This window comes from Electrophorus electricus, chromosome 16 (genome assembly GCF_041902795.1).
Source record: "Electrophorus electricus isolate QZ-2024a chromosome 16, ASM4190279v1, whole genome shotgun sequence".
In the NCBI taxonomy this organism is placed as follows: Eukaryota; Metazoa; Chordata; class Actinopteri; order Gymnotiformes; family Gymnotidae; genus Electrophorus; species Electrophorus electricus.
Genome location: NC_137512.1, coordinates 24,732,538 through 24,760,045, shown reverse-complemented (window position 1 = coordinate 24,760,045; position 27,508 = coordinate 24,732,538). Strand labels below are relative to the sequence as shown.

General features: G+C 39.7%; 1 protein-coding gene across 2 annotated transcripts; it reads right to left on the bottom strand.

Moving 5' to 3' along the window:
• Positions 1 to 1,169: 1,169 nt before the first annotated feature.
• On the bottom strand, positions 1,170 to 17,961 carry LOC145651778 (C-C motif chemokine 2-like). 2 transcript variants are annotated; one of them, XM_081699562.1, is made up of 5 exons: positions 2,662 to 2,845; positions 2,351 to 2,471; positions 1,906 to 2,006; positions 1,587 to 1,701; positions 1,170 to 1,420 (listed from the first exon to the last, which is right to left on the bottom strand). In XM_081699562.1, exons 1-5 carry the CDS (start codon positions 2,723 to 2,725, stop codon positions 1,282 to 1,284), a joined length of 540 nt encoding a protein of 179 aa, XP_081555688.1. In that variant the 5' UTR covers positions 2,726 to 2,845; the 3' UTR covers positions 1,170 to 1,281. The 2 variants fall into 2 exon arrangements, 1 of the variants encoding a protein (XP_081555688.1); XR_014117745.1 differs by lacking the exons at positions 1,587 to 1,701; positions 1,906 to 2,006; positions 2,351 to 2,471; positions 2,662 to 2,845 and adding an exon at positions 17,852 to 17,961 and having other exon boundaries at positions 1,280 to 1,420.
• Between the last annotated feature and the right edge of the window lie 9,547 nt (positions 17,962 to 27,508).

Here is a 27,508-nt window from a genome sequence, read left to right as displayed (position 1 = left end):
GTTTGGACTCCCCTTTGTTATTACATTACATACATCTAAACTGCAAGTTACTCTGTCTCCTAAGCCTGACAGTTATATGTTAAAATAACTTATTGTCACAGGACTCTCCCCCTCCCACAAGTCACATGGTATGGCCTGCCGCATGCAGGTGGGGTTCATGCTTGTTTGTAGCCACACCCCCGTCATGGCATGCACCTGTACGGGGTTTATCATTTAATGCTTGTCAGTCTATTTTAAACCCCGTTAGTGCATGCCTCACTGTTGGTCATTCTTTATTAGCGTCTGAGTATAATCTTAGTATCCATGTGTGTCTAGCCTGTGTTAATGTTGCAGTCTTTATTGTTAGCGTTGTGTGTCTATGTACATTGTCAATGTTGTGAGTGCCACCATTGTCTTTACGTTTTATGTCATGAAATGTTTCGCAAAGTTGAGGGAGTCTGTGCGTCCTGTTCCACGCCCTGCAGCACTCGGGCAAACGTCACACTTATATTAGTTCCAGCTACATATTGGAAGTAAATCCCTGAATAGAATTCAAATGACCTTCACTTTAAAAAATACATCATTTCGTCCTCTAGAATTCTGTCCTCTCGTCCCACTGTACCTTGTGAATGTTTCTGTATGTATAGCCTGGAGTGTGTGTGCTTACAGTGGGGTAATAAAGATCCAGCACTCCTGAATGGGTCCTCTACTACAAAGAAGTCAAAACCTCTACTACAAAGAAGTCAAGATACCAGAATTCTGCAGCACACACAACATGTGTAGAAGGAGCACATTGATGTCACAGTTCAATAAAACAAAAGCGGATTTCAGGGCACAACTGAAATACTCTACAATTTCTTGTGCTGAATTATACTTCCCGGAGCAAAAATTGATTTGGTGTAGTGTTTAGATTGGCCATACTGTGCAGATGCTTCATCAGGTGAAAAAAGAAAAAGAAAGAAACAAAAGACTTTTCTGTCTTATTCCCCATTGTTGCCAGGGGTTTGACCTGGAAGCACTCTTGACACTATCCTGTCTATGTTCACATGAAGATATGTTTTGATAGAGTCGCTCTGGACAGAATTTGTATACCAAATTCTGTAAATGTAAGTGAATGTTTCTTATTAACATATTACTTTACAAGATTAAAAATATTAAAGAACCTAAGAGTATAAAAAACACATAACATATTGAATTTAAATAATTTTATTAAAAAAAATAAATTATATAGCAATAATAGAATGGTAAAAAAAATGCACAAAAACACAAAGTTTGTTTCAGTGTGGTATTGGCTTAATAACTTCACATAGAAAACATTGTGAGAGTTGTAGTTGTAGTTTTTGCTGTGGTATTGCGGCGAGTGTCCACAGCAGCAACATGGCTGCTGACCCACACAGCATCTGGATTCACACAAAACTTTTTTCCAGCTACAGTTTTAAATCTGCAGGAGACGATAAATTAAAAGAAAATTAGAAAACATCATTCTGACAAAGTAGAAAAACAACATAGTGCTGAAGTTTAACAAGATTAACAATCAAGTGTCCACAATCAATCTGCCCACATATTATCAATCTGTCAATATTAGAAGTTAAATCATTACTACTCACATAATGCCTTTAACGGCACAATCACTGTCTGTAAGTGTGTAGGACAGCACCTTCTTCAGAGGGATCTTCTTATCAGTCACACTGGGACAACAGTCTGTGTTACGCACATGTGCAGCTGTAGGAGTCACAAACAAGCAACTCACATCATGATCCCAGCACACAGTAAACAAATGACCCATTTTTCCTGGTTTGGTAGTGTAATTTCCTTCCTCTCTGTGTGTGAATGTGGGTTCAGTAATCAGTCCCACAGTCCTGCTCTGGTGATGCTGCTCTCTCCTACACTGACAGTAATGCAGCTGAGTAAATTCAGGAGACTCACCACTAGAGACCAGCTGCCTCTGGTCCACTGCTTTCATGTGGTCATTGACCCAGTCAGAGGCAGGATCCACACATATCTCCGTTCCACTAATCATCTTAAAGCTGGAACAGAGACAAAGGTACAGCAATGTTCTGTTAATACAGCAGGCCGGGACTAAATGACCCAAGATGGCAAAAATGTACCTGTGTGGGAAAGTCACAGGAAACATTCCTGATGTCAATGACACTATCAGTAATAATTCCCTGTGGATGTTTCTCCCACTGGGCTTAATGTGAGTGTGTAAAATCAGCTCTTAATATTGTTTCTACAGCACCTTTACTGTAGTGTTTCAGCAGGAAGTCCAAAGCTGATTCCAGAAATGGTTCAGATGCAGTGTGTGGACTGTGTTACATATATGAAGGGCTGTAGTAGGCATGTGCTGCCTCTCAGAGCAGGTGATACTCACACCACAGCTTTGATGGAGCAATCACTTCTGGTCCAGTTGTAGGACACGATGTGTTTGAGGGGCAACTTCATCTGAGTCAGTGCAGGACAGCAGATAATCACAGGGTTAGAAGCAGCAGGAGCTGGAAGACATCAGCAAACAAACAGTCACTCAGTGCAGTACAGCAATGAGAGATTGTACCACTTTTCTGTATCCTTTGACCTAAACTATGTAACAGTGATGTAAAAATGAATTCACTGAGCTTGGTTCACATTGGTAGTTTTCACAGTAAAAGACAGAAAGCATCATATAACAGAGAGATGAAGACTCACCACTAGTGACCAGCTGGAGAGAACAGAGCAGCAGCACAAACAGCAGAGCAGACAGCTTCCTCATTCTAGCAGAATGGCTGATTTCACACACAGCTGTAGAAAGTGCAGTGTCCTCTGCTGTGGAATAGAGATCAGTGTGTGTAGAATCAGTGTTCTGATCTCTGTTATATAGGGAGAGAGAGGGCTGTTCTCCAAATATGAACACAGGAAATCTTCTTCTAGCTCCTCCTTCTTATTTAGTTTTTCTCAGTGAGCTGTGAACTAAACATTTACATTACATTACATGTGAACTAAAAAATATTTCTCAGACTTAAATAATATCTTTTTACAATATCTTTCAATATCTTATTTTTTAATCCAATCAAGTTGTAATTCATTCTTGAAATATGAATGAAATAAACTGTGCAATGAGCTGAAATTTGATTCCTGTTAACTGTGGGAAGGAAACCAAAAGCTCAGAAGCTAAAATGTTTTCGGTTTTTTTTTTTTTGTTTTTTTTTCCTGTTTCTGTGTAGCCAGGTGGAAGGATGCATGTACACTTTGTGTAGATTTAAAGAGTTTTTGTTGTCTGGCTGTTATATTTCCTTTTGGGTTACTGTCTCTTTAAGAAGCCAGTCTCGCGTTCATTCAGTGTATTAGACACGCGTAACACAGAGCAAGCGATGAAAAGATGGCTTTGTGCATTTAGTCAGCATTAAGCCTGTGGTACATATTTACTTTTTTTTTTTTGCTTAGATGATGTAATATCAACATAGCTCCATAAATAGTTCTTTATACTGGTAAATTTGATATATTTTGATCATTAAAAGCTTGCCATGTTTGCTGTCATAGTGGTTGTGTGTGCGTGTGTGTGATACAAAGAGGTAGCTTTGTGTAAACACTGTGTGATTTCAACATAGTTTACCTACTAAATCCTTGAAGTTTTCCCACAGGTCTCTGACCTCAAGTCTTTACTTCACTGAACGAGATTGTTTCTTTAATTTAGTCTTCCTGAATGACCCAATTCACTCAGCAGCCTGTGAATATGTTACCAAGAAGGGATTTTGAGTTGGGCTTTAGCCTGCAAACACCTTTGATACTCAATGAAAAGTCTAAACCTGGACAGAGTACCTTTTCAAACATGTCTATTTAAACCTCTGCTGGTGTATGTGTTCTGTTGGTCATTGTTTGCTGAAGTCTGCTTAAACATTTGTATATCCATTGTTCAGTGTTGTGTAACCTGTGTATAGTAATATGTATTATGTCTGTCGCTAATGTCATTTGTGATTGCTACCGTTATTGTTAGTGTTTTACGTTAATAAATGATTCACTCTATCGAGGGAGTCTGTGCGTCCTGCTCCACGCCCATCGGCACTCGGGCCAGCAGCAATGTTACAAATTTCAAGAAATAAAATGAAAGATTAGTGAAACAAAGAGGAACTGAGGAAATCAGTAGGGGCCAATGAGGTTTATACAACTATTCAGTTTCCACTATTCATACCCTGCACTTAGTACTGGTTTAAAACACCATTAGCAGCAATGACAATTCATGTCATCTTGGGAATGTTGTTGGTAATGACCTTTCTTTTGGAAGTTTCTCCAATTCCACTTGGCAGAATCATTCAAGCTTTGCCAGGTTGGATCAAGCTTTGCCAGGTGGGCATCGGTGGCCAGCCATTTTCAGGTACTTCCAGAGATTCTCTCTGGGATTCAGGTCTGGACTGGGGCTGGGACCATCCAGGACCATCACAGTTTGCCTGAGAGCAGCCTGAAAGATCGGCCAAGTATTTTCTATTCCCTGTAACAGATACTGGCATTTAATTCTTTTCTGGTGGAGTTTGAATTTTCATCCCAGGCTGTTTCCTGTTGAGCGGTGCAGTATTCAAGTACTCAAATATTCAAATACTCAAGTCCAAATAACAGAGATGCCATCTCAAGAAAAATATTTTAGTACATTCCAGTTTTAAGTTCTGACATTTCTCTTTAAAATCATTTAGTGTAAAACATAATAATGTAAGATTTTTTTTTTAACACAGTGCACTGTGGGAGTATGTATGATGAAAATAAATTTTGCTCAGTCTTTAGATGTACCATTTAACATAATTCCAGTTACTGTTTCTCATTAACATTTAACTCTATTAATCAATCCAATTAGGATTTTTTTAAAAAAACCTCATATAACATTAAAATATTTTATTGGAATATAATTTATGGTATATGAAAAAGGAAAACTCTTTGTCTGTTTCAATCTAGTGCAGGGATCCTAAAAAAGGGAAAGGAACCCTTTATTGTTTATTGTATATTTATTTTTAATATTGTAGACAAATTGGCATTAGTGTGTCCCAATCCTCTTTCTGAGTTACGTGTAGCCATGTTAGTGGGAACCAACACTCAGATAATAAGGAAGCTGTTTAAGGTACATTTTAACATCTGCAAAGCTTGATGCAACCCAGTCACCAATGGTTGTCTGCTTTGTCCACATATAATTTCAACCTGAAATATAGGCCTGGGCGGAGGAACATAGACATGGAGTCTTTGTCCAGGTGGCACCATGCAAGATCTTCCCCAGAGGGTGAAGGGCAAGAAATTCCTGCTCCTGGGGTTAGGGCAATGTGTCAGGGACTGTCACATGATGACTTGGTATGATGTGTCTTCCATACCAAGGGCTTATTGTCAAAGTACTACAGTGGGAGCTGACCAGCTGCCAGTTTTCAGTTCAGAAGATATCCAAACTGCACAGAGGAGTGACCCGTGTATTGGAGAGGTTTGGTCATCTCTTAATCAAAGAAAACCTGCTGCAAGTGTTGAGACTAAACATCCAGACATTAGAGTTTTGAAGAGAGAATAGGAGAAATCATCTCTTAACCTTCAAGGACTATTGTACTGAAGAGTTAAGTTCCCTGACCAGCGAATGAGACAATAACTAGTGCTTCTCAAGCAGTTTTGTGGTGTGGTATTAAAATTTTTGCATGATGACAGTGGACATGTAGGTTTTGACAAAACCTTTGCCCTAGTATGAGACAGATTTTTCTGGCCGCGCATGAAGCATTGTCAGACCTGTGATCATTGCATAAAGAGGAAAACCTTACCTCAATGAGCACTTCCTTTATCCCATCTGAGTAGTTCTGGACCCATGGATCTTGTATGGGATTTTCTTACCATTGAGCCAGATTCTCGGAATGTGTGTAATGTCTTTGTGGTAACGGATCACTTTATAAGGTATGTGCAGACGTTTCCCACTAAGGATCAGAAAGTGGTGATGGTAGCCAGAACCCTGTGGGAAAAATGTTTCATTCATTATGATCTGCCAACTTGATTTCATTCTGATCAGGAAAGGGATTTTCAGAGTAAATTAATTCACAAGATGTTGAGCATGTTGGGCATGAAGAAGTCCCGAACATCCTACATGTGTTTTCTGCCATTTTCTGTGTTTCTGGTGTTGTGGTTAGAGCTGAGGTCCCTGACATGTGTGGACTCTGGTTTTCTCCCTGGACTGGGCAAATCTAGTAGGCTTCACTCCCTTTTGTTTCTGTTTGGACGAGGCTGAGGATCCGTGCACGTATTCCCATCCCGTCTGCTTGGGCGAGATTCCTGCTCCCTTCCTTAATTAACGGTGTCACCAAGGCGTCAACCCCCCTCACCTTCTACTGAACTTGTTTTCTAGATTTCTTACTATCCCTGTAGTGTAGCATGAATCAGAATCAATCAGGTTTATTGGGCAAGTATGCCGACACAAACAAGGAGTTTGGCTCTGGCTGCTGTTGACTCTCAAGCATTACAGGAAATATACCTACAATACACAATATACAAGCAATATACCCACAATACACAATATACAAGCAATATACATACAATGCTGCATTCTTCAGTGTCAGAAAAAATATCTCATGACCTTTTTGCTCTTCTGTAAGAATGAACACCTACACTGTAAGTCCCACAGGACACAAATAAACGCTATTGGTGATAATTATACTCTGGGCTCACATTCTAGTAACCATATTCATATGATCATATGATGTTCCAACATAAACTGTCTGATTGACATCAGTAGACTCAACTGAGTGGTTTGTTAGTTGTGTTTAGTCTGTGGTTGGGTGAAGTGTCCTATTTATGTTGAGGTGGTGGTGGCATAAATAAATAAATAAAGTTCATCTCTAAAACTGCAGGCAGTCACTGAGACACACAAAGTGGGTCTGGAAGTCCCTGTGTCACAGTGGAACCTGAATGTCACATCTCATGTTCATGTTCCTCCTCCTACCCACATCAGCACAGGTACTTTCATTACTGTCCACAAAAATAACAACCGGGTAGGAATATCATTATAAAAATAAAGCCATGTTTGGCCAAGATCTCTTTCACTCACACACCCACCCACAGACACACACCCACTCACCCATACCAACAGAATGGTACTGGGACCACAGAAAGCTGAACACTGCTATTTCTGTATCTTTGTCCATATATTCTTAATCTTTCTCCACAACTGCAGTGCTGTGTCTGTCTCATGCCAACTCCAGACTAGTAGTTCCACACCAGAACACCAGATGCCTCAATTTCTTTTGGTATTTGGACTCATCATTGTTAGAGATGAGACCGACCAGAATGATGTCATCTGCAATTGTAATACGTTTAACAGAGTTATTGTTAGAGGTCCATTCATTTGTGTAATGGGAGCAGAGTAAAGTGAGAACACACAGGCCTGTGGAGCACCGATACTGAGGCAGAGAGGGTCTGAAATACCCAGCCTTTCATACTGTTTCCGGTTGGACAGGAAGTTGTGAAACCAGTAGCAAACATTGAGCTGCCTCAGTGTGAGTAGAGCTAAAATCTCCAAACAGCACACAGGTGAAGGTGTGAAGGGCATCCAGGTGCTCTATGATGTAGTGTATATATTGAGTTATCGTCTACTGTCAGTCAGGATTGTTATGTAATATCAGTCTCTCAAAGCACTTGATGACTACATGTCTGTAGTCATTCAAGGAGGTCTATAGTCATTCAGTTGTTAGAGAACTGGTATAATGACAGAGGTCTTGAAACAAGCAGACACAGCACACTGTGTCAGGGACTGACAGAGGAGATCAGTGAGGATGGGGAAGATGATCAGCACAGTGAAGAATTCAGCAGGAAAGAACATCCAGGCCGCTGATCTCTTACACTTCAGTCTCCTGAGAACTTCCTGTTCAGTGATGATGTGCTGGTATTTGTCTCATGATGGTTGAGAGCTGGCTAGCTGGTGAATGGAAACTGGAATAGTGCCTGAAAATGGGATAAAAGAAGCACACAAATAAAAACAAACAAACAAAAAAAAACAAATTAGTAACAGTGTGATTAAAAAACAAGTGCTTTTTAACTTTACATAGCATATGTTTGTTAAAAATCTGTATTCCCAGGTGAGAGGAAAAGTAGTCATAAATATCATAAATCATACAAGATGCAATATTATTAATCTTGATAAATGTCACTAATTGTATAAAGGCTGTGATATAATATTAGTCTAGATTAGTATGATGAATTACAAAAATGTTATGATGTATTTGTTAAACTAGATAAATGTCATAAATCATAAAAAGTATGTGTGTAATTACCAGTGTTGATAATACACAACTATAAAACTCCTGTTTTAACTGATGTGGTCATTTATTAGGTACATGTAGAGTACTGATATTGTTAGTATAAAACAAAGAACATGAATTATATGATATCACATGAACTTCAAATCTTAAGTTGGGGGAAGAATTGCGTCAACTCCATGGCAATATCCCATCTGGTTTGTGGCAGTTTGATGGAAATGTGAGTTGGGAATTGTGTTCCGCAAACAGTAGAATCCTTATACCCCCTGTAGAAACCTCTGCATGACACAACATACCTAAGTAGGTTCATCACGTTCATTTTCTCATGGGAACCTTCTTGGTTACCAGGGCAGGTGACATCATTGAATAATTACAGGAACATGATAATGATTTTTGTTGTTTTAGGTGCCTACATGGCATATCTATTTCTTTTTGCATAATGGAATGATAGAATATAGCAAATTCTAAGTGGTTCATTTATTAAGTGTAATGATAATACTCTTCCTGCAGCATCTGGTTTAGTGTACTGAAAGATGAGAAAAGCTGTAACTACGAACTGGCTCTAACTTTAACCGCCCATAGCTTTTCATACGTCATGCAAATTCTTATGAACTTTCACATGTGAGGTTGTAGGGAATGTTAATGTAACACTAGAGGGCGCTAAGATTCAAGTGTGCTTCCTCTGACTGTTGTGCCTGCAGACACGTCAGGGTGAAAGGTCAGCTGTAACTCATCGGCCTCTACGGGTGTTCATCAGTTCATCTTTGTTTCATTGATGTTTAGCTGGATTATGTTGTGTTAGTTTATGATCATGTGGGGTAATTTAACTCAAAAGGTCAAATGAATTAGAAACAGAGCAATTTATTTCATTAGATCTACTTAGAAGTCTTTTTAGAGCTACAGAAATTCCAGAAGAAAATACATAAAAATACACTGACAGCCTTTTAAATAGAAAATCTGTATTAACTCTAACCCTAACACTTCCATGCAACTACTAAATAACCCTAACCGTAACGCAATCCAATATGGAATAAAAGCAATTGCCCCAAAACAAACACTAGGGTGTTCTGAGCATGCTCAATCAGCAGTGTGAGAGGACGTGTGTTCTCTGTGCATGTTTAGACTGGACAGGTTTAAGATCTGTCTGATGCTGAAAATGAAGCCACATACAGTGTAACACACTTCTGAATACACTAATTGAAGCTTATTCATGCAAATCACCTTGAACTGTAGCTACTATTGTTTTCAAAAGATTAAAAGACAATAGACTAATAAAAGACAACTAAAGAGTGTCACCATGTTAATATGTGTGTTAGTAGCTTCCTGTTGGACAGGAAGTTGTGGATCCAGTAGGAAGAGGAACAAACAGGAAGGGGAACCCTGAGATCACTTTATACATTAGAACATATGGGATGATTGGATTAAACACACAGCTCCAAATCTCCAAACAGCACACAGGTGAAGATGTGAAGGGCATCCAGGTGTTGTAGGTTGTAGTGTATATATTGAGGTAGCATCTACAGACGTGTTAACTCTGTATGTGAATGTCTGAGGGTCTTAGAGGCTGTCAGTCAGGATTATGAGGTGGTGTAATATCAGTCTCTCAAATCACTTGATGATTACAGGTCTGTAGTCATTCGTGTCTGTAGTCAAGGAGATATTCAGTTGTTTGGGAACTGGTATGATGACAGAAGTCTTGAAACAAGCAGACACAACACACTTTGTCAGGGACTGATAGAGGAAATCAAAGGTTCAAAGGTTCAAAAGGCTTTTATTGTCATTTCAGCTATACACAAGTACACAGCAAAAACGTAACAATGTTCCTCCCGAACCATGGTGCAATATAAAACAAAACAAATGCAATAGACAACACTCTACACAAGTGCAAACAATACAATACAGTGCAATAATGTCATACAACATACAACATATCAGTGAAGATGGGGAAAGATGTTCAGCACAGTGACAGAGATCATAAGCAGGAGAGAGACCATCCAGGCTGCTGATCTCTTATTCCTCAGTCTCCCGAGAACTTGAGAACCTAAACTAGACACATTTTCTTATAGGCTGAAGCCAAGACCTCAGGGCTAGCACATGTATTGCTTTGGTTTTAAAGACCCCAATGCACCATTTCATATGGTATGCAAAAAAGGAAAACAGTGATCCCAGGTCTCAGATGGTTTGTAAAAACAATTAAACTATAACTAATGAGGTTTGTATGTAAAAGCAAATGCAATGTACACAATGCCAAAGTCCCTTACACAATGTCCCACAACAGAATTTCTTTGTTAAAAAACTGTATTGCTCTAATTATTAAACTATGTAATTATTGTAATTACATAATTAATGTAATCATTAAATAGATGAATATCAATCACAAAAAGTATGTTTGTAATAACCAGGTAGATAATTCACAATCACTATCAAAATCATTCACGTTTGAGCTGATTTACTAAATTATTAGTAAACTGCTAATATTGTCAATATAAAACAAAATGGCACATTATGAAAGATCACATGAGCATGAAATATTAACTGAGGATATTAACTGCAATACAATTAAAAGTATAATAATAATAATAATAATAATAATAATAATAATAATAATAATAATATTATTATTGTTGTTGTTGTTGTTGTTGTTGTTGTTGTTGTTAAGACGAATTCCTGGTAAAGGGGTTTGGCGCCACCTACTGGTTGATCAGTCACATGCGGCATAAGTTTATTAGGTACAACTGTACCTAAAGAACAGGGCAGGTGATGTCTGTATATGTTATAGAAACTGTGTATGTGCATATATACATAACACTTTATGTTATGTATTGTGTATTCTGTGTAATGGTATTGTTTCCATGTTTTAAGATGTTAAGGAGTGAGTGCCAGCCCACCTTTTTGGTCTACTTAGCATTATGGATATTCTAACAAAAAAAGGTTACATTAAAAATATTTATCTTTATAGTTCTATTAGTATTTCTGTTAATCATGTAAAATGATAAGAAACACTCACTAGAATTCAAATATCTATACATTAAACGAGACGTAACAGCCTGAGTGCCGCAGGGCGAGCAGCAGAACCCACACTCCCATGACGTGGACAAACATTTACTGACAATACACGACTGGTAAATATACTGGTACTCACATAGAACATGCAGGGTGAACACGAATAACATCTAACATTGCAATAACAACAACCAGGATCATAAACAGAAACAAAGCCCGACAGGCGGGTAAATACACACATAAAGACAAACCAGTGCAGGTGTGCGCTAACAACAGGCACATGATTACGAACAAGACAATCAGTGAGCTCCCACTGCACGTGCGGGCCTTACCACGTGAGCAGTGCGAAGGGAAGCGTGCCGTGACAGCCCAACAATTTGCCCTGTGACTGGCAAATTGGAGTCATGATCTGCATTTAAAAACCAGACGTTCTGTTCTAATTCCTATTAGAAAAAGTCTTATAGTTCAACCTAGGAGGATTAATGTGGTTTCCACAAAGGTTATGGAACTATGGACCAGCTCTGGTCTCTGGCACAGATTTGTTAGTGATCATGGGTTTTTGCTGTTGAGTTTTACTGTGGGTGGCAGCACTTCCAAGTCCAAACTCTTCTGAAAAAAATGGAATGCTGGAATCTGATACAGGGAATAGAAAAGCCTTGGCTGATCTTTTCAGCCTGCTGATGCCACGACCCGTACCAAGAAAATTGAGATGATGATGATGATGATGATGATCCTGTGTGAATACTTCTTTTCTAATTCAAGATCGTAGGTGGGGTGAAGGTTTACATTTCAGAAAGACAATGACCCAAATTTTCAGACAGAGCACCACAGCATCAATGTTACTTCCTTGGACATTATGAGATTGGTATTTGTGCTTGATCAGTGGCTACCATGCAGTCACAGTAGATGGCTTTGAGTTTCTACATTGCTATCAGCTGTAGGCTTCCTGAAATATGGCCTTATGAGTTTGTACTTAAGGTGGGTGACGTGTTTCTTTTGCCTTTTCTACCCTGTTTTTGTTTTAGGGAGTTAAGATAGAATTATTGTATTTTATTTTCTTTTTTTTAGGGAAGTAAGTTTGGTTTATATTGTGATTGTTTTTTTGTAATTTATAAAGATGAACAAAATTAATTGAAACAGTGGAGTGTGCATCTCTGTGATATATGTTAGGTTGTGCCCTATTGGTCCTGGATTACTGAGTACACAAGGGGTGTCTGTGATAAGGCCGTAACACCAGACATGGCAGTCACCCTCCACCTCTCAGATCATCACTTTCTATACTCTCTCCCTCCCCACTCTTTCTGTCCACACCTCTCCCCCCACACGGTCCTCCTCCTTTGTTGCAATCTGTCCTCCATCTCTCCCTTCTCTCTTGCTTCTACTGTATTGTCTACCCTTCCTCATCCTGATTCTTTTTCTTCTCCCTCCCTGGATACAGGTACTGACACTTTCCTTTCTACACTATGAATGAATCCTTTGTGCCTCTCTCCTCCAGACCTGCAAGATCTGCCGCTCCTGCCCCCTGGCTGCCAAAAGCACTGCGTTTCCATTGAAGAAAACTTAACACTGCAGAGAGGTGGTGGAGGAAAACTCAGCTAGATTCAGACCACACTTCCTACCACTCACTCCTTTGAAAGTTCTCACTTGAAGGAACATCAACAAAGTGATCCCACTACAGAGATAAATTTGAACCATCAGCACCCATTACACGCACGCTCTTCAGTATTTTTTCTTCTCTCCTTAATCCTCCCCCTCCCCAGCATCCCTCTTATCCCTGAGGGTTCCATCATCTTCTTTGAGGAGAAACTTGCAGCAATGCACCAGTCCTTTTCCTCTGTTCTCACTCTTCCAAACCATGTTAATTCCCCTACATCCAACTCTCTGGCTTCTTTTCCTCCTCTCTCCTCAGACGAAATCCTTCAATTCCTGACTTCCAGATATCCAACTACATGCCCACTGGATCCCATTCCTTCTACGCTGTTCCAGACACTTTCAAGGGATGTGTTTCTATTTAACACTGCCAACAACCACTCCTTATCTTCTGGACATATAGGTGCTCCTGTAAAGTGTTGGAGGTGGAGAGCGAACACACTTGCGAAGTGCGGGCACCTTAGACACGAGACGGAACTGAATTACATAGGGAATCCATAATAGAAGGGACGGATGGGATAGAATAACTAAATAATATGTTTAATAACAGACACAGACTAACAATACAGAATAGAACAAAGAACAAACATACTAACAGAAGAGTAACAGGTTCACAGGGTGAGGGTGAGAACTAAGGAATTAAACAAAGGAAACACTAACAGAACGACAAAGAGGTATAAAACTAGAACATACAGGGAGAACACTGAACTGGACTACATACTGCAGACAAGCAACAGCCAAGACAAAAAAAAACATAAGTAATAATAACTTAAAGAAAACCAGATAATACTTGCATATACATATTTATTAAGAGGAAACAAACAGAAGCGAAGCAACAGGAGAATATCAGACGAGGAAAGAAAGCAGAATCAAACAAGTAAATATTAATGTGGAAAGCAACATAGTCAAAAACACAGAAGAGCATAGAAAGTAGGAACAAGCAGCGAGATCTAGAGGGAAATACAGAAACAATGAACAGCAAAAAAGAGACGCAGGAACAAAGTTCACATAGGACCACAATTAGGGATCAACTAGGAACAGCTCGAGATAAAAGGGAGGTGACAGGGAACCATGGATCAGATGAAAACTGGAAAACACGGAAGTGACTAGGTTGCCAGTGAAACGGGGAACGCTCCGGTCTGCGGGCGTGACAACTACATTAAAGACCACCAGGGTAGGTTTAATCCTAAAGAAGGCAAAACTCAACAGCTCCAACTAAGTAATGACAAACCAAAGACAAACTCTTTACTTTCAAAAGTTTTTGTAATAGTTGTCTGCAATCAATTATCTCTTTTCCTCCCCCAGAAACAGCTTCATGATCCCAATCAGTCTGGCTAAAAACCAGCACATTCAACAGAAACAGCCCTCATATCAGTTTGCTGCTAAAGCTGCAAAGCTGTCATCTGTCTTGATTCTTCTGGACATTTCGGCAGACTTTGACACAGTAAACCACAACATCCTCCTTTCTGTTCTTTCCAGCCTCCCTGTGACTGGCTCCACATAGAAATGGTTTCATTCCTAACTGGAAGGATTGTCCTATCTGGTAACATGGAGAGGATCCAAATCCAATTCGTGTAGACTCTACTGGTGTCCCCCAGGGCTCAGTATTAGGCCCTCTTCTCTTCTCTTTATATACTCTCTCACCTGATGATATAATGTCATGGTTCTCCTACCAGTGCTATGCTGATGACACCCAATTAATTCTTTCTTTCCCACCCTCTGATGCACAGGTTCCCAGACATATCTCAGCATGCTTGTCTGACATTGGTTCATGGATGCAAGGCCACCACTTGAAGCTCAACTCCAGCAAAACTGAGCTTCTGCACATCCCAGGATCTCTGAACCTTCACCTTGACCGCACCATTTCTTTTGAGAAGTGAAAAAAAAACTGTAATTGCACCACTGCGTAACTACTCTATACAGGACAATATATACAAGTGAAATATAGCAACCAGCAACCAAACCAACAAGGGAATCAGTGAACAATAATTCAGGGAGAGATGCCAAAGTCATACACACAAATCCTAAGTGATGAAATATCAAAAAGCAGACACAAGTACAAGCACTAACACAACAGTCTCTTCTCTAATCAGCCCCAAACTGAGCCCTTTTTCCTCTTCCTTTACATGGTCCTCCGGCTCACTGGAACAGGGGACGCAGCAGAGGCAGAGTCGAAACCTTGAACAGAGGGAAGACAGAGACACACATAGGTGGACATAACACAACCGAATACCACTGTATTCAATTCCAAAGTAGAATTTTTCAGAAATGACAGCTAGACTTGCTGCTATGAATATGAAGACATTTATAAATTAGGCCAAGTGAAGCCAGAATTTAGTTAGAATTATATACATTTAGTCAGAATGATATAACCAGAAGTAAAACAATGAAATGTCTCTAAAATGTCAAATAAAACAGGAAGAACATAGACCATTTTCTGATTAACAGTGGATTAACAGTTGTTGGAATTTTGTCCCAGAATAGAATTCAAATGAACACTACTGAATGAACACTACTGAACCAGCATGCTGGACCAATCCCATTTAGTGTTTCAGTCCCAGTTCAGCGCAGCCTTCCATGCTTCTGTAACGCTTTGTTATGTCCGCCTGTGTGTTCCAGGTTTTGCCTCTGCCTCTCCGGTATCCCCCATCCTGATCCACACCAGGTTTTCTGCTGAGCAGAGGACAATATAAAAGTAAAAGGAAGAGCCAAAGGGCTCAGCTGAGGCCTCATTGGAGAAGAGTTTGGTGTTGCTGGTTTTTGACGTGGTGCTACATTTTGAGCTTGTGTTTGCTAGATTGTGTGTATGACTTTGGATTTGTCCCTTGATTGTTTGATTGCTGGATAATATATGTATCTTGTATATGTGTTGTCCTGTATATAGTTACACACTGGTGGTAAGGAGTGGCTGCCGTTTCGTTTGGGTCTGAGTTTATCTTTGTTTCTAAAAGTGTAGTCAGTGTAGTCGTTGTCTGTTTATCTTTGTTAGCTTAGTCCATCATCTTTTTGTTTCTAGTGTGGCTTTTGTTCGTGTGTTGGCCTTGGTCACTCCTGACGCAATTCCACCAGTTTCTTATCTTTGAACACCAAAACTTGTAAATGTACTTGATCGTTGCTGTAAACTTTGTTTGGCTATTCATTCCATCACTCATGTCTACTGCTGAAACACTCAAACCCTGTTACGGCCTCCCAGCCTAGACAGGTTGGAACAGCTTCCAACAGGAACAAGAGGCAGAACGCAAATGCAGGAGGCGGTTTATTGAGCTAGGGAAACAAAAAACACGGCAGGCTAATAAACAGAGGCAAGAGGAAAACACTGAGGCAAAATAACACAAGAACTGAACAAACGGAAAAGCAAGGGCCACGACAGTAATAGCGAGCATAATCTAAACACGACGGAACAAACCTATCTCACCAAAATAACCGACAACCGAGGGAACAAAACACAAGGCAATCAAAGACTAACCACATACAGGTGAACATAAGAACATCGAAAACTAAAACAAGGAGCGGTATAAAGGAACAGACGAGGAGTGGAGAAAATGAAACCAAGAAACGGAACTAGGAAGTAAAGGAAAACAGACACAGCAAGGAAGCCATGAAAACAGGGATGCCAGGAGGGTGGCCAATCCTGCCAGCTACTCATTCTGGTTAACTGCAACATCGTTCATTATATAGCCTGGAGTGTCCACTCTGAAAACTAAAATGACCTTCTGAACTGGTTCACTTTCTCCAAATCTCTACTTGAAAGTGATGAAGAGACAGACGTGTAACTGCTTATAGAGTAAATTATATTAACATGGGGCTCTCTTACTCTAGTGCAATAGTTCCCACACATTTCCTGCAGAGCCACCCTTTTGTAGTTAAGAATATTTTTGAGCCCCCGCCCCCAGACAAATACATACAAAACTTTCATGTTGTATGCCTTGCTGCCCCCCTCACTTTAAGAACCACTACTTTAGTGGATTAAAAAAAAAACAGCAACACACACACACACAAAACACACACACACAACACTGTGTTCTATCAAATAAACTGTACAAAAAACTATCATTTCAGAGCACAGTAACTGTACAGAACAATTTTTGAAGGATTTTTTAAATGATTGTGCTTACTGAGATTGGTTGAAAGTTAGTAGGTGAAATATGAATGCCATCTAATGATCAGACTTATAAAAGACCTTCATCTTGACATCAAGCTCCTGCTTACACATTTAGTTTATAGATGTTTGATCGGGTGAACGTTCCTTATTATCATATTAATGTACATAATTTAGATCATGCAAATAGTAGGTGAAATATGAATGCCATCTAATGATCAGACTTATAAAAGACCTTCATCTTGACATCAAGCTCCTGCTTACACATTTAGTTTATAGATGTTTGATCGGGTGAACGTTCCTTATTATCATATTAATGTACATAATTTAGATCATGCAAATAGATCTCTGAGGATAAAGGACGCATAAACATATTGAATATTGAATGTTTTTATTTAAAAACATTAAATGATCACAAGCCAAACATAAAAAGACCAATCAGTTTTTCAATCTATATCCAAACTATTATGGATTTTCAAAGACAATAAGTTCAGGTTTTTGTTTTCAGACAGAGAGTATTGTGGCAATAATCGAATGGTAAAAAAAAAACTGTACAAAAACATATCAGTTTGCTTCAGTGTGGTATTGACTTAATAGCGTAAGGGGTTTTTTTTTTTAAACAGAGAGCATTGTGGGAGTTGTAGTTGTAATCATAACTGTGGTATTGCGGTGAATGTCCACAGCGACAACATGGCTGCTGACCCACACAGCATCTGGATTTATACAGAACCGTTTTCCTGCTACAGTTTTAAATCTGCAGAAGATGACAAAATATGATTAAACTGAAAAGAAATTATCATTCTGACAAAGTAGAAACAGAACTTAATGCTGAAGTTTAACAAGATTAAATAGTGTACATTTGCCCTCATATCATCATCATACTACTCACATAATGGCTTTAGTGGCACAGTCACTGTCTGTATGTGTGTAGGACACCACCTTCTTCAGAGGGATCTTCATATCAGTCACACTGGTACAGCAGTCAGGGGTATGTCTATGGGGAGCTGTAGGAGTCACAAACAAGCAGCTCACATCATGATCCCAGCACACATTAAACAAATGACTGACCCAATTTTCCTGGTTTGGTAGTGTAATTTCCTTCCTCTGTGTGTGTGAATGTGGGTTCAGTAATCAGTCCCACAGTCCTGCTCTGGTGATGCTGCTCTCTCCTACACTGACAGTAATGCAGCTGAGTAAATTCAGGAGACTCACCACTAGAGACCAGCTGGAGAGAACAGAGCAGCAGCACAAACAGCAGAGCAGACAGGTTCCTCATTCTAGCAGAATGGCTGATTACACACAGACAGTCACAGCTGTAGTAAGTGCAGTGTCCTCTGCTGTGGAATAGAGATCAGTGTGTGTAGAATCAATGTTCTGATCCCTGTTATATAGGGAGAGAGAGGGCTGTTCTCCAAATTAGCATCCACTGTAACTGAGTTTCTAAGTATCACCTTACATTAACATTTATGGCAATTAGCTGATGCTATTATCCAAAGTGACTTACAATTATGAGTACAACTTGAGGGTTAAGGGCATCACTCACACGGAACTTCCTGACCTGCAGACCATCTACTACAAGCGGTGCCAGACCAAGGCCAGGAAAATTGTGAAGGACCCCACCCATCCCAACAATAGGCTCTTCTCTCTGTTGAGGTCAGGGAGGCGCTTCCGCTCCCTGAAGACCAAGACAGAGAGGCTGAAGAGGAACTCCTTCCCACAGGCCATTCGGGCCCTGAATCAGGGAAACTGATAAACTGTGGGGACCACCACCACCATGTAACATAACTGTATATCTGTACACCTGTATATATAGATTTATACTCAATTACCTTGTTACACAACAACTGTAGATATGTTATTATACAAAATGGATCTGTACATTCTGTAGATTGTGTACATATATAACCAAACATATTACACCTGCACTGTACATTCTGTAGATTGTGTACATATATACCCAACCATATACATTGTACATTGTGTATATAATCATAATATACATATATTGTACATACATTGTTAATATATTTTGTACATACATAGAGTATATATATTTATCTTGCATATATACATTTTTCTCTATGCACCCCTGTTTCCTTTCCTCAGTTTGGACAGAGCACTCTCCACCATTTCACTGCGAGTTATACTGTGTATGACTATGTATGTGACGAATAAACCGAACTTGAACTTGAACTTGAACTTGAACAAGGACAGGTGTAGGGGGAGGAGCCACGACAGGAGCCATGACTGCAGCAGGAGGACGAAAACAGCAACAAAAGCGTGTAAAGGTCCCAAGTTTCACAGCTTAGTCCAGGAGCCAACAGGGCAATGGGCCGTTGAAGGTGACAGGTGTGACAGGTGAGTCAGGGTGTCCGCAGGATGGTGGGTCATCAAAGTGGACCAGGAGAGCCGCAAAAGCCGCAGGTGGGTCCAGGAACTCTTGTGGCTGCAGGTGGTGGAGGGTGGCCATGTTTCTGTGGCAGTACTGGAGACAGGAGACAGTGGAACAGCAGCTGGCAGGGACTCTTCTGGGCTCCCTCTGAGGCCAGTAGTCTCCCCCATGCAGGGACTAGAGGAGGTCTGGCTAACCACAGTAGAGCCCCATCCAGGAGCATACAGTGCCCACAAAATCCACATCAGAAATCAAAAGGAGAACTACTGTAGGTGAAAACTGCACGTTACTTTTAGGAGATCCAAGCTCAATGTTCTCATTTGACTTTTCCCCACAGCAACAGAAAAACTGTTATGTGGTCTGGCATTAAACTCCGCACCATCCAATTAAGACGCGTCTCTGATCTTTTTTATCTTCCTACATCTCACAGAAAGTCAGGTAGGCCTATTTTAAGGGGAAATTCATGGAGTGAATATAGCAGGGACCTAATTATAAAGTTTAAGTGATGATCCATGACAGCTTAATTCTAGCGCTATACGTTACTTCTGACAAAACAGGCAAAATATGCCTTTTTGTAAGCTGTATTATTTATATCTGAAAATATAGACAACAACTAAATATGTCTGAAAATGATAAACAATACAAATAATTATTATCATATATAATTTTGGGTAATATTTATTTCTGATTTTTTTTTCGGAAAAGGATAATGGAACATTTCCAGGCAGCTGAAGGGAGTCAAATCAACTGGAATCACATTTTCTATCCAATTACATTTTCCTACAGTCAATTTATGTTATCATACTTTTTAATCGATGGTAATTAAATGAGCAAGACATAAGTGCTGTTTCCAATTTAAAATCGTATTGTTAATTCTAACATTTAATAAATACATAATAAGTACGGTTTGGTACTCTGAAATATGTGATGGATTATTCTGGATGTACTTATTTTTTATTCTTCACTTTTAATTATTACACATAAATGCCACTCCTTTACACAATAGAGACATTAACGGTGGCACTCACATGTAACATCTACGAGCAACACGACTCCACTTAACACGTAACAAAGCTAAGCAACATGCAACGAAAGACGATACAAACGTGTATGACAACTACAAAGACGTTTCAACCTTACAGGGCGACAATGACCAACGGGGATCACACACTGACAGGGGTTTAAGTAGACAGAGTAACGTTTAACGTTAATCCCTGTCCAGGTGTACGCAATCCCCGGGGGGGCGTGGTTACAAATGACACACGCTAGTCCTCCTGCACGCGGTGGGCCGTACCACATGACTCATGGGAGCGGTTCCGTGACAGGTTGGATCAATTTTATAATTTGAAGAGTAAAGTCAAACATAGGGCCTCCATATACTTTTAAACAAACGTATCCTTTCAGTTCTATTTATTGACAAGTCTTCTCATTAGGACAAACGTTTCGCTCAGTGGTGAAGTTCTCCGCTCAAGAGGACAGTGTTATAGAGGTAGGCAGGGATAATGCAGCCAGGCTGTAGGCAGAGAAGTGACTGTGAATACAGGTAGCGGGGCAGGGGCAGAAGGTCAGACAGAGGGTCAAGTAGAAGGTCAGGCAGAGGGTCAGGCACAGGGTCAAGCAGAAGGTCAGGCACAGGGTCAGGTAGAAGGTCAGGCAGAGGGTCAGGCACAGGGTCATGTAGAAGGTCAGGCAGAGGGTCAGGCGATCTGCAAAAATTATTACACAAGTCCAAAATATTTGTGTTCCATATTTCATCATTCTTGTCAGTCATTTTCCAGCTTTTTTGGTTCTTCTGAATACACAGCACAGTAGAATTGTGGGATTTTTATTGCTATAATAAATGATGTTCTTTTAACCAGAAATACTTTAATCTCTGAGTAACACATACTTTTTGTTATACATACATACACTAATGCATGTGAATAGCTTGAGCCATGAGTTTAGCACATATGGCTTTGACATTACTCTATAACTCATCATGATGCATATTCCTGGCAAGTGGTGGGTGAATGGAAGCGAGAGGCGGGTCAGCAGAGAGGTCATCTTTATTCTCCATTGGTAATCCACGATGGGAACATGGGATCTCAAATACAAGGTGTACAGGAGCTAGTCTTCCTCTAGACAATCAATTATGCGTGGTTCGACTTGACGCAATAATACCGCTAATGTGCAGCTCCATCTCCTCGTATCTAGGGGTTAAAATAGAGCAGGGAGTGAATGTGAAATAGGTGAAAGCAATTAGAAATTAGGGGGCTCTGAACGGGGCAGGTGTGATGAGTAGTCCCTAGCAGGGGTGGGTGTGTCTCCCCTGCTAACTGGCTGACCAACCATGACAGTATCCAATTAAAGAGGAAGCCCTTGCTGGTGATTATAGAAGTGGAGAGGTTCCAGGGAAGTGTTCCTTTAAGCCTCAATACCATTTTTTTCACTGCAAAAACCTTTGAACTCAACATACTTACTTTCAGCAAAGCATAAAAATTGATCAAGGGATGCATGTTCATCTATATATAGATGACTAGCTTTGTCACAATTATCCTCCAATAAGAGATCTTTCATAAAGACCAGTGGTAATGCTACAGATGTGTGCAACTGGATTCCATGGCTTAACCTGATGAGCAGATAATGTTGACGTTTGAACTGAACAAAGTCTTCAATTCATGCAGGATAAAGTAAGTCATTTAAACACTGCAGATGAACTTTACAAAGTTTATCCAAAACTGACACACTTACAGAGGTGTGGACTGTGGCATTAGATATGACAGAGAGATTTATATCGACTCCTTTGTTGCCTCAGGTGTGGCCTGTGGGAAAATCAAAGCAAAATCTATGTGCCACTGTGCATAAGGACTACATTAAGAGACACAGCATGTTTTTTCCACTTGTTCTCTGATATTTTAAGAAGTGTGTTACACAGCTGCTGCTGGACTTTTACAGTAATAGCAGTGAAACTCCTGAAGTTGTAATCACCAGCTACTGTCCAACCTAGATCAGGCTGGTCTGGATTTGAACAATGTCTCTGCTTACACAACAGACTATGCTAGTGTGAACTATGGAAAACACAACAATGTATTTCAAAAACTGAAACTGTCTCAAAAGGACGTGGTTGAAGTGAACTGTTTGTATACAAAATTATGCTGCAGGAAAAATGCATTTTGGTAATGAAAATGTGCTGAAGGTATTTGTCTTGTATTTTTGTGTTTGTTAATGTGTTATTGTGCAGTAATTTCCAATTGATATAAAGATACTAAAAGATCATCTTTTAAGAAGACTAACAATCAAGTGTACATTTGCTCTCTTATTATCATCATGTCAGTATTAGAAGTTAAATCATTACTGCTCACTCAATGGCTTTAGTGGCACAGTGACTGTCTGTATGTGTTTAGTACAGCACCTTCTTCAGAGGGATGTTCACATCCGTCACACTGGGCCAACAGTTGGTGCTACGCACATGTGGAGCTGTAGGAGTCAGAAACAAACAGTTCACATCATCACCTCAATCCAGAGAGTCTTCTGCTGAGTCCTTCCTCTTTTATTTACATCAACTCTCACATCCTCTTTTTCCTCAGTGGATGGTGAGCTTTTGAACTTGAGCTCACTGAATGAAAATGTTCGTTTCCTTCATTCTTTTTTTAAACCTTTCAAATTGACATGTCGATGAAAACTAAGGATAATTTTCACATGAATGAGGAGTCACAAGTACTAACAGTAGATAAAAAGAGCCAAATCAAACAAATGAGACAAAAACATTAGACTGTCATTTATTTTTAACAATTAAATGGCTATAGGTCATTCAAGGGCTAGAAGAGGTGAAATTTTATTCTACATTTGATGACATGAGACTCCGATGTACAGACATTCATTCAAATTTCATTTCACCATCTGGGTGGGAGTACAGGAAAGATTGTCAGAACGCTGGCCTCCCGTGAGTCACGTGGTTTGGCCCGCCACCTGCAGTGGGAGGATCCTCTTCATAGCCACACCTGCACACACCTGTATTGTGTTAGTCTTTGTGTATTTAATCTCTTGTCATTGTGCGCAGTGTTGTCGGTTATTGTTGACGTAATGTGTTAATGTAGCATGATAATGTGAACGTTAAATGTTCTTCTTGCTGTTGTTAAATGTATCCTGTTCATCGTGTTTCTTCAGTGTTAACTGTGTTGCCTCCATTGTTTATAATACATGTGAGTGCCGTTGTCTTTGTGTTTCAATTAAATGTTCGTCCATGTCGAGGAAGTCTGTGCGTCCTGCTCCACGCCCTGCGGCACTCGGGCCACCGCGTTACAAAGATTGCTCATGGTGTCTATCAAACTGCAGAGGACCAGACAATTACACCTCAGCACACACACGCACACACACACACACTCACAGTGAGCAGAAAGAATAGACTTCTTTTTCTCCATTTACTTGTATCAACAATTCCTTACATATTTTCTCTGTTAGGGTGGTTTAGAGGAGCTTGTCACGTCTGAACCCTCCTCTGGGTTCTTATTATAAATCCATTGTTGAAAGTAGTGTCTGACCAATATGTTGAAAAGAGGGTCTGACCAACGTGATTTTGAAACACAGTAAATCTAACTATTTCATTGGCAGACATCAAACACTGCAGGTATTGCTGGCATTTCAAGGCTTAATTTAGGTCTTCAAAATCATTCTGATTCCTGAAAGTAGGTTTATTTGTTTATAACTCACTTGTCTAAATAATAACATTTGATATCTACAAACAAGTAAAATCAGTTGTGGTTTTGAAAAAACAAATAAGTTTTCTGATGTTCAGCTGACGAGAACAATGAGCAGCTCATGAAGTTTTGTGCTTCTGTAAGATTGAACACCTGCACCGTTAAAGTCCCACAGGACACAACAAACTATTAGTGATCAAGACTGGGCCCACATTCTATTAATTCTATTGTATGATCATATTGTGGGGGAGAAATTCTTGGATTTGCCAGTACTATAATTTCTAAGCCACACACACAGACAAAAAAAATGAAGACACAAACCAGAGAATTAGTTGAAGAGAAGAGCTGGTACTTTTCTCTATTGCAGGTTTAGGTCTGAGGCTTCCCCCAGAGAATGACTGAAGAAATCACAAAGAGCCCAAACTTTTAAATAGTTTTCTGTGTGTGATAATCGCCCCTCCTTCTTTACATAACAGTTGTTGAAAACGCCTACATTATATTCAAATCATACATTTTTTAAATATTATGCAAATTAAAATACAATATCACAGAGGTTGAAGTGTGACACCATTATTTCCAGTGTGTAACGGCCCGATTTCTGCAGGGTGAGGAGTGGGACATACAAACTTGACATAGACAGACATATTATACATATTTATTATACACACACACGAAGGACCAACATATCGGCACTCACACAATACCAGGTAGGTGAACACGGACAACAGGTTACAAACATAACATATGATACTACCGTGACATGAACACGTAGTCCAACATGAACATGAACAAAGACCGACAACTCTGCACTCTCCTGCAATGGTTTAAATACATGCGGACATTAGACACAGAAGCTGGGGCAGGTGTGCGAACATGGGCGTGGTCACAAACAAACTCCCACATCACACAGCGGGCCATACCACGTGACCGGTGGGACTGGGAGCGGTCCGCGACACAGTGAAGAATCTCCTCAACTCTAGGCTTTTACCACTTAGGTTTTATGTTATCAATATTTCTAATTCAGTGCTTAAACCTTTCTGCCTACAAACATTATTTTTATTACTTTTATATGATGTTCCATGCGTACATGATGGATCAACTCTGATTTACATCTGTAGCCGAAAGTGAGTGTTGTGTCAGTTGTATTTAGTTTGTGGTTGTGTGAAGTACCCGCTTTATGTGGTGGTGAAATAATGTTCATCTCTAAAATCATAGATGGCCACTGAGACGCACACAGTGGGTCTGGAAGTCCCTGTGTAACAGTGGAATCTGAATGTCACATCTCATGTTCATGTTCCTCCTCCTACCCACATCAGTACAAGTACTTTCATTACTGTCCAGGAAAATAGCAAAAAAAGAAAATCATTATTACAGTAAAGGCATGGTTGGTCAAGATCTTCCTCACACACACAGGAACTGAGACCGCATCAAGTGGAACACTGTTATACTTCCTTATTCCATGCAGTTCACATCTCTAACACATTCAGCTTCTCAGACCTCTTCACACATCTGATTGTAGCTGGGGGTCCACAGCCATATCACAGTCTGCTCGTAGACTGGGTTCAGCCTCCAAACAGTGTATTCACTGAATATGACTGGAATTTCAGTCTTTGACATTTGATCATAATCTGACATTCAGTGTTTAAAGGCAAGGCAAGTTTATTTGAATAGGCTTTTTCATACACAGCAGTTCAAAGTGCTTCACACAGACAGAAAAATAACAAAGCTTATTAAGATATAAAGTACATAAACTTGAATTAAAAATAAAGTGTTGAGAAAGAATTAAGAAAGAAAAGATAAAAGTGCACAATAGCATTTAAAAGTTAAATGTGCAATACTACAGAATTTGAGGGAACAGTGTTTAATCTGAGCCAAACAACTAGAGAATTAAGCATGTTTTTTTATATTTAAAACCACAGGATCAATTTATAAACAGCACAATAGCAAAAGTCAATTCTGTTGTATATTGTTACTTGGTGTAAGGACTTGAGAATTGGGGTGATGTGTTCTCTTTTCTTGGGGTGAATTGGGGTGAATCGGGATGATGTGTTCTCTTTTCTTGCTCTTTGTAACATGTCTGCTGGCCCGAGTGCCGATGGGCGTGGAGCAGGACGCACAGACTCCCTCGATGAAGTGACACATTTATTAACAAAAGACACGAACAACAACGATGGCACTCATACACAACATTAATGAAAGACATGACTCATACTTAACAAAACACAGACAATACTAACATTAAACGATGAGTACATATGCATATACAGCAGCAGACTAACAATGACCAAAACAGTACACACACTAGCAGAGATTTAAATAGACAAAAAACACAAGACATTAAACCCAGTGCTGGTGCGTGCAATTACAGAGGGTGTGGTTACAAATAAGGTGAAACCCGTTGCATGTGGCAGGCCGTACAATGTGACTCGGGGGGGGGGGGCATATCGTGACACTCTTATTTGAATCAACTGTAGCTGTTTGATTCTCTTTTCTGGGAGCACTATGAGGAAGCCATTACAGTAATCAACCTGCTAGAGATAAAAGCATAGATGAGGTTCTCAAGGTCTGGTTTAGTTAAGAAATCTCTGATCTTGTTGATGTTCTTAAGGTTATTAATCCTGATTTGGCTGTTAAAACTGAGATCAGATTCCATTAGTGTACCAAGGTTACAAGCTAGCACTTATACATTATAGGGTATAATGCCAAAATGGCAGCTAGTCTGTGGCTCTTATTGCTGTTCCCAAATTTAATGATCTCTGTTTTATTTTTATCCACCTGCAGAATTTTATGGCCAATCCAGTTAATTATGTGCTCAAGGCACATACAAACAGAGTGGAGGGGACCATAGTTGTCTGGGGAGAGGGATAAATCATAATTTGTGCCAGAGTCATCCCTTTACATATTAATTGCACCATTTTAGGACTGTTTCTGAGAGTCCAACCCCCTTCACAATTCTATAAGATACATCCAATTTATAAAGAAGGTTATGATCTATGGTTTATCAAACGCTGCACTGAAATAGAGCAGTAGTAAAAGTGATACCTTCCTAAAGTCTGTATTTAAACAAATGTGATTAATTACTTTAATTAGCGCAGTCTCAGTCTATGGATAGTTCAAAATCTGATATTTGATTTTGAATGATATTTGTCTAGACAGCTCTTTGAAGATAGAAAACCTTATAATTTCTTAACAAAGCTGCTACCAGATTTTTCTTTTATAATTGAGGCTTCACAGATGCAGTTTTGAGTGAGTTAGGAAAAACACCCTAAAAGTATAGCAGATTCATTTTAAGTTTCTGTTTGATGCAGTGTGAGGTCCGAGATGATTCAGAGATATTTGTCAGCATCTGGCAGCAAACTACTGCATTCAAATATTTGATTTAGGATTAGAATTAGGATTAGGGTTAAAATTAAGGTTTCCCAATATACCAGGAAAGGCTATGATTCGTTCAAGTACCATAGGAATTCATCTTTATCTT

Excerpts from the sequence above, each read along its gene's own strand:
- LOC145651778 (XM_081699562.1), bottom strand. The coding sequence starts at position 2,725 with ATGAGGAAGCTGTCTGCTCTGCTGTTTGTGCTGCTGCTCTGTTCTCTC. Across the intron at positions 2,472-2,661 it reads TCTCCAGCTGGTCACTAGTG|CTCCTGCTGCTTCTAACCCT; the intron begins GTGAGTCTTCAT and ends GATGTCTTCCAG. Across the intron at positions 1,421-1,586 it reads TGTGCCGTTAAAGGCATTAT|ATTTAAAACTGTAGCTGGAA; the intron begins GTGAGTAGTAAT and ends CGTCTCCTGCAG.